The sequence below is a fragment of the Coregonus clupeaformis genome, chromosome 13, assembly GCF_020615455.1.
Source record: "Coregonus clupeaformis isolate EN_2021a chromosome 13, ASM2061545v1, whole genome shotgun sequence".
Classification (NCBI taxonomy): Eukaryota; Metazoa; Chordata; class Actinopteri; order Salmoniformes; family Salmonidae; genus Coregonus; species Coregonus clupeaformis.
Genome location: NC_059204.1, coordinates 22,968,161 through 22,987,364, shown reverse-complemented (window position 1 = coordinate 22,987,364; position 19,204 = coordinate 22,968,161). Strand labels below are relative to the sequence as shown.

Below are 19,204 nucleotides of genomic sequence, written 5' to 3'. Positions count from 1 at the left end.
TGCACACACACACACACACACACACAGTGAGAGAGAGGCGAATAGCTGGCTCTTATCAGAGCCCCTGCGGCTCCCGTCACCATGGCAGAGGCCTCTCTACACCAGGCAGAACGTGATTTCTCCTGGGAACACTTTTTCCATTTCCTGATTCTGAAGAAAACGAAATAAGCCACGTTTGTCCTCATCTGAATACATTTGACCCTTTAAAATGACTGTGCCCCCCCCCCCTCTTTCTCTCCACAGCCGTGTTCTAAAGTAGAGAGAGAGAGAGAGAGAGAGAGAGAGAGAGCGAAGCTGATGTCTGGCAGGGACAGATAGTGACTGTGGTGACTACAGGGTAACGGGGATGATGCTGAGGAGCGTGAGCTTCAATTACTCCGTAACAGAGGGGAACGGTGGGAGTCACAGTCACCCTATTTACTAATTCACTCCTCTGTTATTTTAACACACAATTAATCAATGACAGAAAGGTACAGCGTGGCGCTCAGCTCTGTTCATCACCACTGTAACATGATCTGGGATGAATTAATAAAATCACTAAGGGAATTATAGGCTACGACGTGTTGCTGAAACAAAAGGAATTGCCACGGCGACAGGGGTCATTTGAATCGACGGCACTGAGTATTGACTCAATTTACAGAAGCGACTGAACAAAACAACAAACAACAAATGGTATTCTAAATCATCACACTTTTGCTGGATTTACAGTTGCAAGTTTACTGTTCCGCTCAGAAGGATCTGAGAATACTATCTGTGAATATGTTCAGACCACTGGCAAAGGTTCAACTTTGCAACATGCGGACCAGTCAGAGCCACATGGTTTTGGACCAAGTTACATTAAAATGCAGTCTGTTTAAGATAAGAGACTGCGATACAGTATGATGAGAGGCTAATAATACTTATAATAATTCAAGAATATGAATATACACTTTTTATAAATATTACACTTTTTATACTATTATTTTACTATTATACTAGAGGTGAAGACAGTGAAGCACGCTGTTGATGTCTTGTAAACACAATGCTTCTGTGAGAAACGATTTGAAAAAATACTGTATAAACCCTAATGGAAACCCACACAGCCATAGCAGCTCCACTTAACTATAATCTAAAGCCATAACAGTTCAATTTAGATTTTGCACATCATTTAGTCATTTTTAATTAATGTGCAGCTAATTAGGCCTCTCTCACAGTTATTAACTAGATGTTTAATTCTAATTAAATAGAAATTCACACTCTTAAAGAAAGTCTAATATTTTATCCTCATTTTATTTTTTGTCATTTAGCAGATGCTCTTATCCAGAGCAACTTACAGGAGCAATTAGGGTTAAGTGCCTTGCTCAAGGGCACATCGACAGATTTTTCACCTAGTCGGCTCGGGGATTAGTACCAGCGACCTTTCGGTTACTGGCACAACGCTCTTAACCACTAAGCTACCTGCCGCCCTCATTGAAAACACATTGATAAAAGATACATGAAAATGATCTGCATTGCAAGAAGAAAGGAATGTCTTGGTAGAGAAACGTAAACACTAAAATAGAGTCTTACCTTGTCTTCCTGGTCGCTCTCACTGTCACACTGTAAGAGAACACAGAAACATGGTTAGAATAACTAGGCATATACCCTGTCATTTTCCCTCCTGTTTATTTGCTTTATTGTAAATGTGAGTGTACAGAATCTAATTTACCTCGTCACACGACACATATTTAATGGAGAACTGAGTACAGATGAGTATTTCCATCATATTCAAATCAAATCAAATGTTATTGGTTGTGTACACATATTTGCAGATGTTATCGTAGCTGCAGTGAAAAGCTTGTGTTTCTAGCTCCAACAGTGCAGTAACACCTAGTAATACAACAAAATACACACAAATCCCAAAAATACACAAATTTAAATTAAGAAATATCAGAATGAGCAATGTCAGAGTCTGGAATTTAATATATACAGTGCCTTCAGAAAGTATTCATATACATTGACTTATATATATTTTTCTCACCCATCTACACACATTCCCACATTAATGACAAAGGGAAAACATGTTTTTAGACATTTTTGCAAATTTATTGAAAATGAAATACAGAAATATCTAATTTACATAAGTATTCACACCCCTGAGTCAATAATTTGTACAAGCACCTTTGGCAGCGATTACATCTGTGAGTCTTTTGGGGTAAGTCTAAGAGCTTTGCACACCTGGATTGTACAATATTTGCCCATTATTCTTTTTACAATTCTTCAAGATCTGTCAAGTTGATTGTTGATCATTGCTAGACAGTCATTTTCAAGTCTTGCCATAGATTTCCAAGCCAATTAAATAAAAACTGTAACTAGGCCACTCAGGAACATTCAATGTCATCTTGGTAAGCAACTCCAGTGTAGATTTGGCCTTGTGTTTTAGGTTATTGTCCTGCTGAAAGGTGAATTTGTCTCCCAGTGTTTGTTTGAAAGCAGACAACCAGGTTTTTGCCTGTGCTTATAGCTGTATTCCGTTTCTATTTATCCCAAAAAACTCCCTAGTCCTTGCCGATGACAAGCATATCCATAACATGATGCAGCCACCACCATGCTTGAAAATATGAAGAGTGGTACTCAGTGATGTGTTGGATTTGCCCCAAACATATTTGTATTCAGGACAAAAAGTTCATTTCTTTGCCACATTTTTGTAGTATTACTTAAGCACCTTGTTGCAAACATGATGCATGTTTTGGAATACTGGGTGTATTGATACACCATCCAAAGTGTAATTAATAACTTCACCATGCTCAAAGGCGTATTCAGCGTCTGCTTTTTATTTCAATTTTTACACATCTACCAATCGGTGGTTGAATCTATGCTTGAAATTCACGATTGAGGGACCTTACAGATAATTGTATGTGTGGGGTACAAAGATGGGGTAGTCATTCAAAAATCATGTTAACCACTATTATTGAACACGGAATGAGTCCATGCAACTTATTATGCGATTTGTTAAGCACATTTTTACTCCTGAACTTATTTAGGCTTGCCATAACAAAGGGGTTGAATACTTATTGACTGAGGACGTTTCAGCTTCTAATTTTGTATTAATAACAAAACAAAAAATCTACTAACAAAATTCCACTTTGACATTATTTTGTGTAGACCATGAAAACATACATGAAATGAGTTTGAATAGGAAATATAGCAAAATGAATAGGAAATGTAGTCATTGAAGTCAAGGTTAGAAATAATGATTTTTTATAGAAATAATAATTGTGTCCTTCAAACTTTGCTTTTGTCAAATAATCCTTCATTTGCAGCAATTACGGTCTTGCAGACCTTTGGCATTTTAGTTGTCCATTTGTTGAGGTAATCTGAAGATATTTCACCCCATGCTTCCTGAAGCACCTCCCACAAGTTGGATTGGCTTGATGGGCACTTCTTACATACCATACAGTCAAGCTGCTCCCACAACAGCTCAATAGGGTTGAGATCCGGTGACTGTGCTGGCCACTCCATTATAGACTGAATACCAGCTGACTGCTTCTTCCCTAAATAGTTATTGCATAGTTTGGAGCTGTCCTTTGGGTCATTGTCCTGTTGTAGGATGAAATTGGCTCCAATCAAGCGCCGTCCACAGGGTATGGAATGGTGTTGCAAAATGGAGTGATAGCCTTCCTTCTTCAAGATCCCTTTTACCCTGTACAAATCTCCTACTTTACCACCACCAAAGCAACCCCAGACCATCACATTGCCTCCACCATGCTTGACAGATGGCATCAAGCACTCCTCCAGCATCTTTTCATTTGGTCTGAGACTCACAAATGTTCTTCTTTGTGATCCGAACACCTCAAACTTCGATTTGTCTGTCCATAACACTTTTTTCCAATTTCCCTCTGTCCAGTGTTCTTTTACCCATCTTAATCTTTAATTTTTACTGGCCAGTCTGAGATATGGCTTTTTCTTTGCAACTCTGCCTAGAGGTCAGATCCCGGAGTCGCCTCTTCACTGTTGACGTTGAGACTGGTGTTTTGCGGGTACTATTTAATTAAGCTGCCAGTTGAGGACCTGTGAGGCGTCTGTTTCTCAAACTAGACACTCTAATGTATTTGTCCTCTTGCTCAGTTGTGCACCGGGGCCTCCCACTCCTCTTTCTATTCGGGTTAGAGCCAGTTTGCGCTGTTCTGTGAAGGGAGTAGTACACAGCGTTGTATGAGATCTTCAGTTTCTTGGCAATTTATCGCATGGAATAGCCTTCATTTCTCAGAACAAGAATAGACTGACGAGTTTCAGAAGAAAGTTATTTGTTTCTGGCCATTTTGAGCCTGTAATCAAACCCACAATTGCTGATGCTCCAGATACTCAACTAGTCTCAAGAAGGCCAGTTTTATTGCTTCTTTAATCAGTGCATCAGTCTTCTCTGCAGATCACTCAAGCTCTGTCAGGTTCGATGGGGAGCTTTGCTGCACAGCTATTTTCAGGTCTCTCCGGAGATGTTTGATCGGGTTCAAGTCTGGGCTTTGGCTGGGTCACTCAAGGACATTCAGAGACTTGTCCCGAAGCCACTCCTGCGTTGTCTTTGCTGTGTGCTTAGGGTCGTTGTCCTGTTGGAAGGTGAACCTTCGCCCCAGTCTGAGGTCCTGAGCGCTCTGGAGCAGATTTTCATCAAGGATCTCTCTGTACTTTGCTCGGTTCATCTTTGCCTCGATCCTGACTAGTCTCCCAGTCCCTGCCGTTGAAAACATCCCCACAGCATGATGCTGCCTCCACCATGCTTCACCATTTGCCTTTTACTGAGGAGTAGCTTATGTCTGGCCACTCTACCATAAATGCCTGATTGGTGGAGTGCTGCAGAGATGGTTGTCCTTCTGGAAGGTTCTCCCATCTCCACAGAGGAACTCTAGAGCTCTGTCAGAGTGACCATCTGGTTCTTGGTCACCTCCCTGACCAAGGCCCTTCTCCCCCGATTGCTAAGTTTGGCCGGGCGGCCAGCTCTATTGAGAATCTTGGAGGTTCCAAACTTCTTCCATTTAAGAATGATGGAGGCCACTGTGTTCTTGGGGACCTTCAATTCTGCAGAAATGTTTTGGTACCCTTCCCCAGGTCTGTGCCTCGACACAATCCTGTCTTGGAGCTCTACGGACAATTCCTTCGACCTCATGTCATGGTTTTTGCTCTGACATGCACTGTCAACTGTAAGACCTTATATAGACAGGTGTGTGCCTTTCAAAATCATGTCCAATCAATGTAATTTACCACAGGTGGACTCCAATGAAGTTGTAGAAACATCTCAAGGATGATCAATGGAAACAGGATGTACCTGAGCTCAATTTCGAGTCTCATAGCAAAGGGTCTGAATACTTTTTCTAAAAACCTGTTTTCACTTTGTCATTATGGGGTATTGTGTGTAGATTGCTGTGGATTTTATTTTTTAAATCAATTTTAGAATAAGGTTGTAACGTAACAAAATGTGGAAAAAGTCAAGGGAATACTTTCCAAAGGCACTGTATATATATACACTGCTCAAAAAAATTAAGGGAACATTTAAACAACACAATGTAACTCCAAGTCAATCACACTTCTGTGAAATCAAACTGTCCACTTAGGAAGCAACACTGATTGACAATAAATTTCACATGCTGTTGTGCAAATGGAATAGACAACAGGTGGAAATTATAGGCAATTAGTAAGACACCCCCAATAAAGGACTGGTTTTGCAGGTGGTGACCACAGACCACTTCTCAGTTCCTATGCTTCCTGGCTGATGTTTTGGTCACTTTTGAATGCTGGCGGTGCTTTCACTCTAGTGGTAGCATGAGACGGAGTCTACAACCCACACAAGTGGCTCAGGTAGTGCAGCTCATCCAGGATGGCACATCAATGCGAGCTGTGGCAAGAAGGTTTGCTGTGTCTGTCAGCGTAGTGTCCAGAGCATGGAGGCACTACCAGGAGACAGGCCAGTACATCAGCAGATGTGGAGGAGGCCGTTGGAGGAAAACAACCCAGCAGCAGGACTGCTACCTCCGCCTTTGTGCAAGAAGGAGCAGGAGGAGCACTGCCAGAGCCCTGCAAAATGACCTCCAGCAGGCAACAAATGTGTATGTGTCTTCTCAAACGGTCAGAAACAGACTCCATGAGGGTGGTATGAGGGCCCGACGTCCACAGGTGGGGGTTGTGCTTACAGCCCAACACCGTGCAGGACGTTTGGCATTTGCCAGAGAACACCAAGATTGGCAAATTCGCCACTGGCGCCCTGTGCTCTTCACAGATGAAAGCAGGTTCACACTGAGCACATGTGACAGACGTGACAGAGTCTGGAGACGCCGTGGAGAACATCCTGCTGCCTGCAACATCCTCCAGCATGACCGGTTTGGCGGTGGGTCAGTCATGGTGTGGGGTGGCATTTCTTTGGGGGGCCGCACAGCCCTCCATGTGCTCGCCAGAAGTAGCCTGACTGACATTAGGTACCGAGATGAGATCCTCAGACCCCTTGTGAGACCATATGCTGGTGCGGTTGGCCCTGGGTTCCTCCTAATGCAAGACAATGCTAGACCTCATGTGGCTGGAGTGTGTCAGCAGTTCCTGCAAGAAGAAGGCATTGATGCTATGGACTGGCCCGCCCGTTCCCCAGACCTGAATCCAATTGAGCACATCTGGGACATCATGTCTCGCTCCATCCACCAACGCCACGTTGCACCACAGACTGTCCAGGAGTTGGCGGATGCTTTAGTCCAGGTCTGGGAGGAGATCCCTCAGGAGACCATCCGCCACCTCATCAGGAGCATGCCCAGGCGTTGTAGGGAGGTCATACAGGCACGTGGAGGCCACACACACTACTGAGCCTCATTTTGACTTGTCTTAAGGACATTACATCAAAGTTGGATCAGCCTGTAGTGTGGTTTTCCACTTTAATTTTGAGGGTGACTCCAAATCCAGATCTCCATGGGTTGATAAATTTGATTTCCATTGATCATTTTTGTGTGATTTTGAAGTATTTAATAAGATTATTTCATTCATTCAGATCTAGGATGTGTTATTTTAGTGTTCCCTTTATTTTTTTGAGCAGTGTATATACATATCATTGTGTATAGACAGTATGGGCAGTATATGAATAGAAAATGTGTGTACAACAATAGTTATATAGGATGAGCCACGACTAGAATACAGTATATACATATGAAGTGGGTAAGACAGTATGTAAACATTATTAAAGTGACCAGTGTTCAATGACTATGTACATAGGGCAGTAGTCTCTAAGATGCAGGGTAGAGTACCGGGTGGTAGCCGGCTAGAAACAGGGACTAAGGTTCAGGGCAGGGTACTGGGAAGAGGCCAGCTAGTGGTGACTAACAGTCTGATGGCCTGGAAATAGAAGCTGTTTTTCAGTCTATCGGTCCCAGCTTTGATGCACTTGTACTGTTTCCGCCTTCTTGATATTAGTGGGGTGAACAAGCCGTGGCTCGGGTGGCTGAGTTCCTTGATGAGCTTCTTGACCTTCCTGTGAAACCAGGTGCTGCAGATGTCCTGGAGGGCAGGCAGTCTGCAGGTGGGGGATGAGCATGCACCTCTGTGGGGCCCCCGTGTTGAGGAACAGCGTGGCGGAGGTGTTGTTGTCTACCTTCACCACCTGGGGTCGGCCCGTCAGAAAGTCCAGGAACCAGTTGCACAGGGCGGGGTTCAGACCCAGGGCCCCGAGCTTAGTGATGAGCTTGGATGGTTCTATGGTGTTGAAGCCTGAGCTGTAGTCGATGAACAGCATTCTTACATAGGTATTCCTCTTGTCCAGGTGTAATATGGCAGTTTGCATTGCGATGGCAATTGCGTCATCCATGGATCTGTTGAGCCATGTCATTAGACCAGTCCATTATACTATTTAGCTGAGACATGGACCAGAATATGAAACAAACAGTCCATAAAATGTCTCACGCAAACCCCCGGTCGTTCATATTAACATTAAATGGTTTTAGGGGCAGGATGGAAAGATGGAGAGAAAAGAGAAACAGGAAGGGGGCCTTTGGGGAAAAAATAGTTGGATTTCTGTTTTTCTTCCCCAATTTCAATTTCAAGGTCCACTTAATTCTTTATCAACTAATTAGCTGGATGCTGGGTGGCCGGCGGCCCTCGAAGTTGTGCATATGGCCGAGGAGCGGGAGGCACTGGAGTCGGAAATGAAGAAGGCACTGGGTGTGTGTGTGTGGAGCGGGGGAGGGAGGGGGGGGGGGGGCTAGTGTCGATTAAAACACAGAGGGTTTAACCTTGTGCCAGCCCAGTGTGAGGTGATTGACTGACAGCGCTGGGAGCCAGGCCACGGTGGCTTCCCTAAGCCTGGTGCTTTCTATTTTTTCCCTTCTGCTGAGCTCAAAGGTAAAACGCAGGCTGGGCCTCTGGCTCTGTATTCCCCTGGCACACTGGACCAGTGAAGAGGGAGAGGGGCCTGCACTGGTCAGCATGCTCAGCAGGAGCACGCCATCCAATTTACGGGCCTGTCCCACATGGCACCAGGGGCCAGCCCCCAGCACACTGCCATGATGGTCAGCACCTCATACATTATGCAGAGGCAATAAACTCACTGAGCAAACACTCTCCTCTAACACTCTCTCCTGTTCTCTCCCTCCCACCCTCTTTCCCCCTCTTTCTCTACCTCCATCACTGCTTCCTTTCCACCTGTGTTAATTAATTCACAGTGCACTGAGTCAAGTCAACAGCCAAATATAGACTACATAGCCTGTCAGCTGGAAACATAAACAAAGTTAATGTACGTCATTACCTACAACAATGCATGTTCTACAAATGATGTATGCTAACTGTAACTGTATCTACTAGGGCTGGGAATTGCCAGGGACCCCATGATACGATACTATCACGATACTTGTATTGCTGTATATGTATTGCGATTCTCATGATTCTACATGTATTGCGATTCGATACTGCAATTTTATTTTGATTTGATGTTCACTATATGTCTGCTGCAGCAAGACAAGAGGGAGCCATAATAAAAACGAGTTTTGATCAGTCATGGAAATAAAAGTGCTTAAAATATGTTGGCTCACTATTTAAAAAGAAAATGGAACAGAAGCTATAGGATGAAAAATACCAGAGTTTTTGCGCAGGTACAGCCAACTAGCACTAGCTAACGCTACCCAGCACTTGGAGTCAAAGTATCGATAAAACGTTGTCCAAAATAATATTGTGATATGTAACTGTATCGACTTCTCCCCCCATTACTAGTATCTACATGTATATATTTATTCCAGTAAGTGAATAAAGGGGCCTGTCAGTGCATCTCTCACAGCACGGGACAGAGCAACAGACTCCCACACAGAGTTAATGTAAGAGCTATATTACTGTCTAAACTCCTTCCATGGGTTTAAACCTTCAGACTGTGACAAGAGTAGTGTGACCCAGAACTCATTAGTCTCTGCAGTCTCTGTGCAGAGCACACCAAGCAGAGCAGGCAGGCGAGGAGTTAAAATAATGGGGAGATACATTTGTTCCACTGTGTTGTGATCCATAAAAACACCCTCAGCCTTCCTTTCTTTCCTTTATTTTCTTCCCCCCTTCCATGCCTGCCTGTGCAGCCAATTGCTTTGATTGTCGAGATAGAAGAGGACTGGAATGACTTGCCCTTGCTTGTGAAGCAAATGGAACATGCTAATAGAAGTCATCGTATTACCCGATGCAAAAGTGCCATAGCTCATTACTTTAAGATAAAAGGATATCATTGTAGACGGCGAGCAGAATTGACTTTCTAGCGGTGTGACTTGATGATGATTTAATCAACTGCTCTCTTTCGCTTCTCATCCCCGCGCCTGTCGATTCTGCAGGTGCCACTACACCAGACTCACACAGCTAGTGGGGGAAGAGAAAATACTAATAAATTGCTGTCATTACTTTTTCCCTGAGGATAGAGGTATGCACATTTCTCTACGCTACAAAGGGAGTGGGAGAAGAAAAAATGAGAAAACTCAATAAAATGGAAATACCTTTATAATGAGCAAAGCAAGAAAGGCAGAGATCAATACTGACAGGCAAGGGCAGGCAATTTGTACGTCCTTTAAGCACAAGACGCCACGCTCCCTCACACTCACTGCACTACACAGGGAAAAGCAACCAATCATAATAAAGCTAAAAAGATACAAACATCTCTAACATAAAAACAAGTAGGAGCCGTCAGTCACTGATTAGTGATCATGGTGCGTTAATATGCAGTTATGCAGTGTGGCTCAGAGAGAGACGCACCATCATTGGCAAATCTACTGTGTTCTTTTCCATTTACTGACGCCCATGTTGAAAAACAGAGGCACTGCAGGGAGCCTAGGCTAGATAATATCACTGTGAGCCAAAGATTATGTGGATGACATATCTCAACTACAGTACCATTATGGTTGCACATTTGGTGTTACAGGAGGGGGTCGCAGTTCCGGAGCGACCCACTAGGTGTCATCCTCCGACAATCTTAGGCACCTCCTCACTCACAGTCGGGACTAATCATCTTCCTATTGGTGTCACCTGTGTCTATCTGATTCACCTGTGTATTTATGCCCTCACTTCCCTGTGTTCCCTTGCTCAGTTTTCTCTGCTAGTTTCACTATGCCAAGCAGTACTAATCAGTGTCTGATCGCGGGACGTATGGACAGGTACGTGAGAAGTGTTCTCCTTGTTTATTTATTATTTCAGTCATAGTTAGTATTTTGTATTTTTGTCTGTCTGCCTGTTTTTGGAGTCTTATTTGCTCTGCCTTTCTTTTTTGTGTAAAGTCTGTTATTTTGTATCCTGGCTTCGGGACCACCAGTAAAGATCCTTGTTTCACCATCTCTGCCTACTGTCTACTGTCTATCCTGCACCACACCTGGGTCACACCTCACACCAACCCTTACACATTTTATTGGCCACATGCGCCGAATACAACAGGTGCAGACATTACAGTGAAATGCTTACTTACAGCCCTTAACCAACAGTGCATTTATTTTTAATAAAAAAGTTAAATAAAACAACAATAAAAAAGTGTTGAGAAAAAAAGAGCAGAAGTAAAATAAAATAACAGTAGGGAGGCTATATATACAGGGGGGTACCGGTGCAGAGTCAATGTGCGGGGGCACCGGCTAGTTGAGGTAGTTGAAGTAATATGTACATGTGGGTAGAGTTAAAGTGACTATGCATAAATAATTAACAGAGTAGCAGCAGCGTAAAAAGATGGGGTGGGAGGGCAGTGCAAATAGTCCAGGTAGCCATGATTAGCTGTTCAGGAGTCTTATGGCTTGGGGGTTGAAGCTGTTGAGAAGTCTTTTGGACCTAGACTTGGCACTCCGGTACTGCTTGCCGTGTGGTAACAGAGAGAACAGTCTATGACTAGGGTGGCTGGAGTCTTTGACAATTTTGAGGGCCTTCCTCTGACACCGCCTGGTATAGAGGTCCTGGATGGCAGGAAGCTTGGCCATTTTATATGGTTTTAAATGTGTGCTCATGGAAATGAGTAGGTATAGTATGCTACTATAAATAGGAGAACAAACAGCAAAACTATTTTGAAAGGGAAACTAGACATGAATATGTAAAACACACAGACATGTAAAAAATATGTACCTACAGTACAACAATGGGGCCATTTAGAACCCAGAGCTTAGCTCTCAGACAGGCTGCGGCAGCATGAGGAAGACTGGGTAATTTAATGCAGTCATGTACAATAAGGAAACCATTACTCCTCTGAGGAAGACGGGGGGAGAAGGAGGGCAGCAGCCATAGAAAGCGATACTCTAACCAGGCCCAGTGGTATTTACACAGCCCCAACATTATACTGTACAACCCAGACCTCAAACCTCAGTGTTTAGGTTAAGTAACAGAGGAATGTCAAACATTACCCTCAGCACTAAGAGCTGTTGATGTTGGCCTGTATCCGGAGCACTTCTGATTGCCCCGACCGCCCCTCCACGACCCCCTTCTCCCCCCACCCTCTACCCCTCCCTTTGGCTGAGTGCACTTACACATTTCCCTACAATGTGTCCATCAAGGCTTTTGTTTATATCAGACTCAGAGTAGGAGAAAACTATTCTGTGTCCGTAAACCTCTCCAGACTCCAGCTGAGAGTAATATTAACCCAATAGACAGAGGAGACAGGTAACAGACAGGGAACATGAGGAGAGCTAGCTCTGCTCTGCTATACTCTCATAAGCAACATCAGGGTCTGTCTGTGTCTGGCTCTGCCAAACTCCCCAACAGAATCAACTATTGTCATAAGGAGTCTTGCCCACCACATTAAACAGAGATGTGGGAGAGAGATGCACGCCATGTAGCTACTTAGAAATATAACGTTTAGGCATAACATCTGGAGTCATGGAATCTGTGGTTCCAAATGCACTGTTTCTCAAATGTAAACAGATGCTGTGTCAATCAAATAAATATAAATAACCATTCAGAGAGGCATGCTGAAGGGGGTTTATTCTAATTTCTCTAATGTCACAATAGCCTGATCTAATATTCGCTCAAATGTCAACTTCTTCAATATGGCTGGATGGATGCATCATTGTGCCATGCCATCCCCATGTCTGGTACTAGCCCGAGGTGCCGCTGGTCACTGTCCATGACCCTAGAATTAATGACAGTACCGTTGATATCTGCTTCATTTAAGGGGCTAGTGGAGCTGAGGACTGGGGATGGTTATCTGCCTGGGACACATTTCCTGGTTAAATAAAGGATAAATAGAAACTGTCTGCCAGTCGACTCGCCTGTCTGTCTGTCTGCCTGCCCACCCGCCTGCCTGTCTGCCAGCTTGGAAGCTAGTGGGACAGCAGCATGAAGAATGGTAGCTATTGCCAGGGTCAGCTCAGACGGTGCCAATTTGATATGCTGCCGTCAAGGGCTCCTCTTCTTTTTTCTCCCTCCCAGAGTAAAGCTGCACGTCCTGATGGTTTTCTGATGCAAACAGTCGCATGGCAAAATGTTTTTTCCCTCTCCTGCTGCCTGCTCTTCCATCTGCTGCTGGGGCCCGGGCGCCGCCAACCACCTGCCTGTCACAGTGTGCATGGAAATTAGCTGGGGAGGAGGCGCTCGCTGGTGCTAATTACATTTTAATCATTAGAAATGTGTTGGCAAATCAAGGCTTGATTGCCATCTTGGAGCCCTGCGCTCCTCCCCGCAGAGCAGAGCGGAAGGGAAGGGAGGCCTGCCTGCCATGGAGGCGGCTGAGCCCGGGCCTGCCGAGCCTGTGCCTCCCCTCCCCGCTCCTCCCTACCTCCTCACACCTCCCTCCCACAATATGGCGGTGGGCCGGGCCTGGACTCTGGCGTGTTATTCACAGGTAATAGAGGGGCCGTGATGGTGATGAGGCAGGCAGGGACCTGTGCCATGCTCATTCTCACGTCCCCATGCAAGGCACAGCCTGCCAGCCCGTCCCTGTCCTAGTACCACCACTGTGAGCTGAGGAACAGTAAATAGCAAATCCACCCTGGTAGTAGGGGGAGACTGATGAGCTCAGGGTTTAAATGGAGCACAGGTAGGACTGAGGACTGGAGCAGACTTGGTCAACAGGACAGACTTACAAATGAGTTTGAGAGAGTGGATTGCTAAATGGAATGTCTGATTATTATGATAATACTTTCACCTCCGACAGAGAGAAAGAGAGAGAAAATAAGAGAGAGAGAAAAGAAGGAAGAGAGATTTTCTCATTGTTGGCAACAGGACACTGGGCCATCCATCTTGGAGATAGAAAGCAGAGATACTGTCCAGTCAGACAGGCTGCTGCAGGCAGACACACCAAAGGCCTGTTCAAATCAAACATCCACTTCCTCCAGGTACCCTGGCCATTAGGCTACCATAGATCTCAATGACAACGCCCAACTGTAACTCCAGCCTGTAACTCAGAGGGATTTTTAGGGGTGAACTGAACGGCACGATATACCGGTATCCAGTCTTTAGGTTAAAGCCTCTTAATCTAAATCAGGTTAATTGGTTTAACATTCCTACATTAACAGCTAAATGATGACCAACCACACTAGTGAATCACGCAAACAAGGGATCATGGTGGAATGCAGTTCAAATAAATCCAGACCTTAGATCCTTTTACCTCTGTTCCTAACCCAGAAAAAACATTGAATTTTCCTGCCAAATATTCTTAAAAAGACTGTTTTACAAAAACACTGGGTTCCCAAATAGAAGGAAATTTAACATGACATGTCTGACTAGGTTGGGTCATTAAAATAAAACCAAGGTCTGTAGCAATGACATCTAACATCTAATTTCCACAGCATCTGCTTGATGTCTAGCTGTCATATAAAGTATGGAGGAGGAAGAGAGAAAAAAGGACAAACCATCCTACTAGCTGGAGGGCTTCAGTTCAGACAGTCTGCAGTGACATAAGGCTAATGTCTCCTAGTCTGATGACTCGCACTAAATTCTTCCGCTGCTCTGTCGTTCGCTACATACTTTAATCTGAGGCTGCCATCATTGGCGTAGTACAAAACAAAGTCATCAGCGATTGGATCGTCTAACCAATCAGAGTATCAAAACCAATTATGGTTTACCCACGTGTGTTTTGGCTCTGGCCCAACCCATCGGTTTCTGGACCAATCAGATGGCCCCGAATGTGTTCACCTTCGGTGAAGGGTCGGTAGGTACTTAGATCCAGACTCATTGCGGAGAAGAAACTAACGTCCGTGGGCGTGGCATAGCATTTGGCCTGAACAAGGAGTCTGGGTAGCCAGGCAAAACGTCTCTTCCACTGGCCAAGTGTGTCCCTCCCTTCAGACCAGAGAGAGAGAGAAAGGAGTGGGAGGAGCGGTCTGCTGTCTGTCCCAACATTACCACGCATTATCCGCCCGCCCGTCCACCGCTATCCAATTGCAGCAGGCCAACATCTGAAGGCAATTTCTTTTCAAATGTAAAACTTTATCCAGACGACATTCATTTAGACCACAAACTAAACGCAGGATTCCAGATTGGAATAGAGGAGAGGAGACCTCTGGTTTCAATACCAGAGAGTTCAACATTAGGCCCTTTTCTTTTAAAGTTTAATTCCTCTGGAATCTGCCCAGACTTATTGAAAGAGGATGAGAGAGAGAGAGAGAGAGAGAGAGAGAGAGAGAGAGAGAGAGAGAGAGAGAGAGAGAGAGAGAGAGAGAGAGAGAGAGAGAGAGAGAGAGAGAGAGAGAGAGAGAGAGAGAGAGAGAGAGAGAGAGAGAGAGAGAGAGAGAGAGAGAGAGAGAGAGAGAGAGAGAGAGAGAGAGAGAGAGAGAGAGAGAGAGAGAGAGAGAGAGAGAGAGAGAGAGAGAGAGAGAGAGAGAGAGAGAGAGAGCTCACACAAGTGGAAAAGGGGAATGCTTGAAAGGCAGACAACCTCTTCACAAGGGGGAAAATCACACACACCATACACCGACAGATGCACTTACATATTTTGCCTGGGGTAAAAAGATGAGCTGCGGGGGTAGGGAACGTGTAGATGTGTGTGTGTGTGTCTTTGTGTCTGTGTGTGCACGTGTGTGTGTGTTGGTATCTTTGTGCGTTTCGAGAGTCGGAAGGAGGGGGTGTCTATCTTTAAAATAACTTCTCAGTTAAGCTGCTCTCCTCAACAGATGTGCCGACAGAGCCCTGGAGTGGTGCTTTGCACAGACAGATGGTGCCGCAGGGCACAGCACTCAGCTGATCTACAGGGGTGGCCCCGCGCCCGCCCGCCCTGCTAGGGCTTCTCTATAAGTAGGTAACAAATCAATTTGTTACACACAAGCTCCAAATTCAACATCTTCAAGTGAAGACGCATCTCAACATGGTTCTCTCAGTCACCGGATTGGGTAGGGTGGTGAGATGAGGTGTGGAGGGGGCGCCTCAAGGAGGGAAGCATTTACTGAAGGTTAGCGGATGGAAACAGAAACACGTACAGACACACACTCAGACACACTCAGACACACACACACACACACACACACGAGCATCACCCTTGAACCCCGTTTTCCTGTGAAGTCAAAACGTAACATAGTCGGGAGTTGGGGAGTTGTGGCGCCAAGCGGATGCAGGCTTAATCAAGGATTAATGGAAGGATTTTGAGACAATTACATACATCAGATTGCATTGTTTGCGCCATTATGGCACGTCCCCTGAGACAGGTCCACTTAGTGTGCATTTTAATTAGTGCACACAGCATACAATAGCATTGATGTCAGTTGGCGTCTTTATTGCAGTGATCTATTCCAACACACAGACAGAGGTCACACACGTACTGTGATTATGTCAATGTCAGCCTCATTTGCTGCATGTGTTCAGGGTAATGTATAAAGACTTCAACGTATAGAATAGAATACATCTGGATACATCTGACTACAAGGGGAACTTGAAGGACATGCAAATGAAAAGGTAAGTAAAAAAAAAAGTACAATTCAGTTAATTTAACTGAAGTCGGTTTTTCCTTTTTTTTGTGAGATCTATGCGCACATTACACAGTTTCTCTAGAGATAAATCAGATCAAGCCCGAATGGTGCGATGTAGTATGGAGTTGTAGTTTCCAACATGCCAATATCAAATCAAATCAAATTTTATTGGTCACATGCGCCGAATACAACAGGTGCAGACATTACAGTGAAATGCTTACTTACAGCCCTTAACCAACAGTGCATTTATTTTAAACAAAAAAGTAAAAAATAAAACAACAACAACAAAAAAGTGTTGAGAAAAAAAAGAGCAGAAGTAAAATAAAGTGACAGTAGGGAGGCTATATATACAGGGGGGTACCGTTGCAGAGTCAATGTGCGGGGGCACCGGCTAGTTGAGGTAGTTGAGGTAATATGTACATGTGGGTAGAGTTAAAGTGACTATGCATAAATAATTAACAGAGTAGCAGCAGCGTAAAAAGGATGGGGTGGGGGGCAGTGCAAATAGTCCGGGTAGCCATGATTAGCTGTTCAGGAGTCTTATGGCTTGGGGGTAGAAGCTGTTGAGAGTCTTTTTGGACCTAGACTTGGCACTCCGGTACCGCTTGCCGTGCGGTAGCAGAGAGAACAGTCTATGACTAGGGTGGCTGGAGTCTTTGACAATTTTGAGGGCCTTCCTCTGACACCGCCTGGTATAGAGGTCCTGGATGGCAGGAAGCTTTGCCCCAGTGATGTACTGGGCCGTACGCACTACCCTCTGTAGTGCCTTGCGGTCGGAGGCCAAGCAGTTGCCATACCAGGCGGTGATGCAACCAGTCAGAATGCTCTCGATGGTGCAGCTGTAGAATTTTTTGAGGATCTGATGCCCATGCCAAATCTTTTTAGTCTCCTGAGGGGGAATAGGCTTTGTCGTGCCCTCTTCACGACTGTCTTGGTGTGTTTGGACCATGATAGTTCGTTGGTGATGTGGACACCAAGGAACTTGAAGCTCTCAACCTGTTCCACTACAGCCCCGTCGATGAGAATGGGGGCGTGCTCAGTCCTCTACATAGCCTAGTTTAACATAGCCTAGTTTAGCTCAAAAAACGTGGTAATTAACTACAATGACAATAATCCATTGCGCGCCTACTTGTCCGGTCTGTGTGTTTATTTTATGCCTGATACATTAGGTTAGTGTGGAGCTGACACTGAGAGAAAAGACAGAAGAATGTGCAAATCTGATCTACCTGAAAATACATGATCTAAGTGATTGACAGTTGGTATTCAGCAGTCATAAAAGTATGCCTTATTTACTTTGAAGAACTACTAAAATAGTGATTTTGTCAGACAGCATAGGCAGCAGATCTATAGAGATAAGATGATGACTTGGAATGAAATAATAAAGTCATCAAATAAAACAAATGTAATATACACAACAACTGAAATATTTTATTAAAGTAATGTGAATAAATTATGGTTAATAAGTGATAAGCAGTAATGGGCAGTCACTACCATCATGGGACTTTTAGTAGGCCTAATTGTTTTATTGTTTTATACCGCATTCAACCCACATAATGCATAGTGCATTTAATGTTCAAAAAAATTATGGAAACCGAAATCAAAAACGGTGATAAAAAAAAAAATCTAACCGAAACCAAACCGACCACAAAAAGCACTAATCGCTCAGCACTAGCAAATACATTTTATCTTATATGTCATTGCATGCAAACTGAAACATATAAAATCGTGTGAAAAGTGATAGTATACATAAATAATGGTGGTAAATTGCCATTCCATTTATGTAGTCCCCTGTAGCTCAGTTGGTAGAGCATGGCGCTTGCAACGCCAGGGTTGTGGGTTCGTTTCCCACGGGGGGCCAGTATGAAAATTTATGCACTCACTAACTGTAAGTCGCTCTGGATAAGAGTGTCTGCTAAATGACTAAAATGTAAAAATAGTCTACATTACAATGACCTGGAGAAGGAGGCGAGCAAATGTGACACTCTCCCTCCTCCTCCTTATTCCTAATAACCTCCCACACATCATACCAGACACTTTACTGGGGCCTATGCATTAGACATCTCTAGGGCCTATGTGGATGGCATGACTGTGATCAGGGGGCAGATTTGATAAGCATCTCCTTGGCTCTGTTGTCTAGGTGTACACTGTATAGCTCCCCCACCACCTATCCATAGCTGAGGTATACTTCCTATTCTCCCCCACCTCCCTCCTCCTAGAGCTGAGGGTAAAAAGACAGGATTAGGTGCTCTGTCTTTGGCAGGCCTTTAATCACTTAGCTTCTCACACCTGATGGCACACTATTCACTTTCACTGTCTCCCGTGACCCTGCGGGTCATTGCTCATCACATCAAGTTTTTACTAGGGAATTTTCCTCGTCATTAGCCATAGCCTGGAATACGAACCATTAATATTCATAGTGCCAACTCAAAATTAGGTCTGTGGATTTCCATCATGATTGCAGCCGCAGAGCCGCTATCTCATGCAGCTGCCACGGTTAACAATCAGCAGTCCGTAGTGTGTGTGTGTGTGTGTGTGTTTGTGCACATTCTCCAGGTATCATTATGGGCTCCATAAAGCTCCTCTCTAGGTCTGGCTGTGCTCTGTTAAAAAGAAGGAAGGAGGGAGGAGATGGAGGAGGCTCAGACACTGAGAGGAGCGCCAGCCAGATAACACCAGTCTGAGATGCTCTCCTGTTCTGCCAACAATCTGCCTCCAGTCCATCCATAAAGAGGAGAGGAGCAGAGGAGCACTAGCTAGCTGTCAATGCTAACAGCCCCATAGACAGTCTCTGCCAAGGACACAGCTGAGACACACAATAAGCTAGCACAACTCCCTCACTGCAATTCACATTAGAACAAATACAGCTGATGCTTTTTTTCGCTGGTAAACTGCAG

General features: G+C 44.6%; 1 protein-coding gene across 1 annotated transcript in view; it reads right to left on the bottom strand.

Annotated features, from left to right (window-relative positions):
- The window catches only part of LOC121579768 (autism susceptibility gene 2 protein-like), a 542,213-nt gene that overhangs the window by 154,149 nt on the left and 368,860 nt on the right, over positions 1-19,204 (bottom strand). Inside the window, exon 5 of the mRNA XM_041894648.2 lies at positions 1,549-1,578. Coding sequence (XP_041750582.2) covers positions 1,549-1,578 — 30 coding nt within the window. The remainder of the gene's footprint in view (positions 1-1,548; positions 1,579-19,204) is intronic.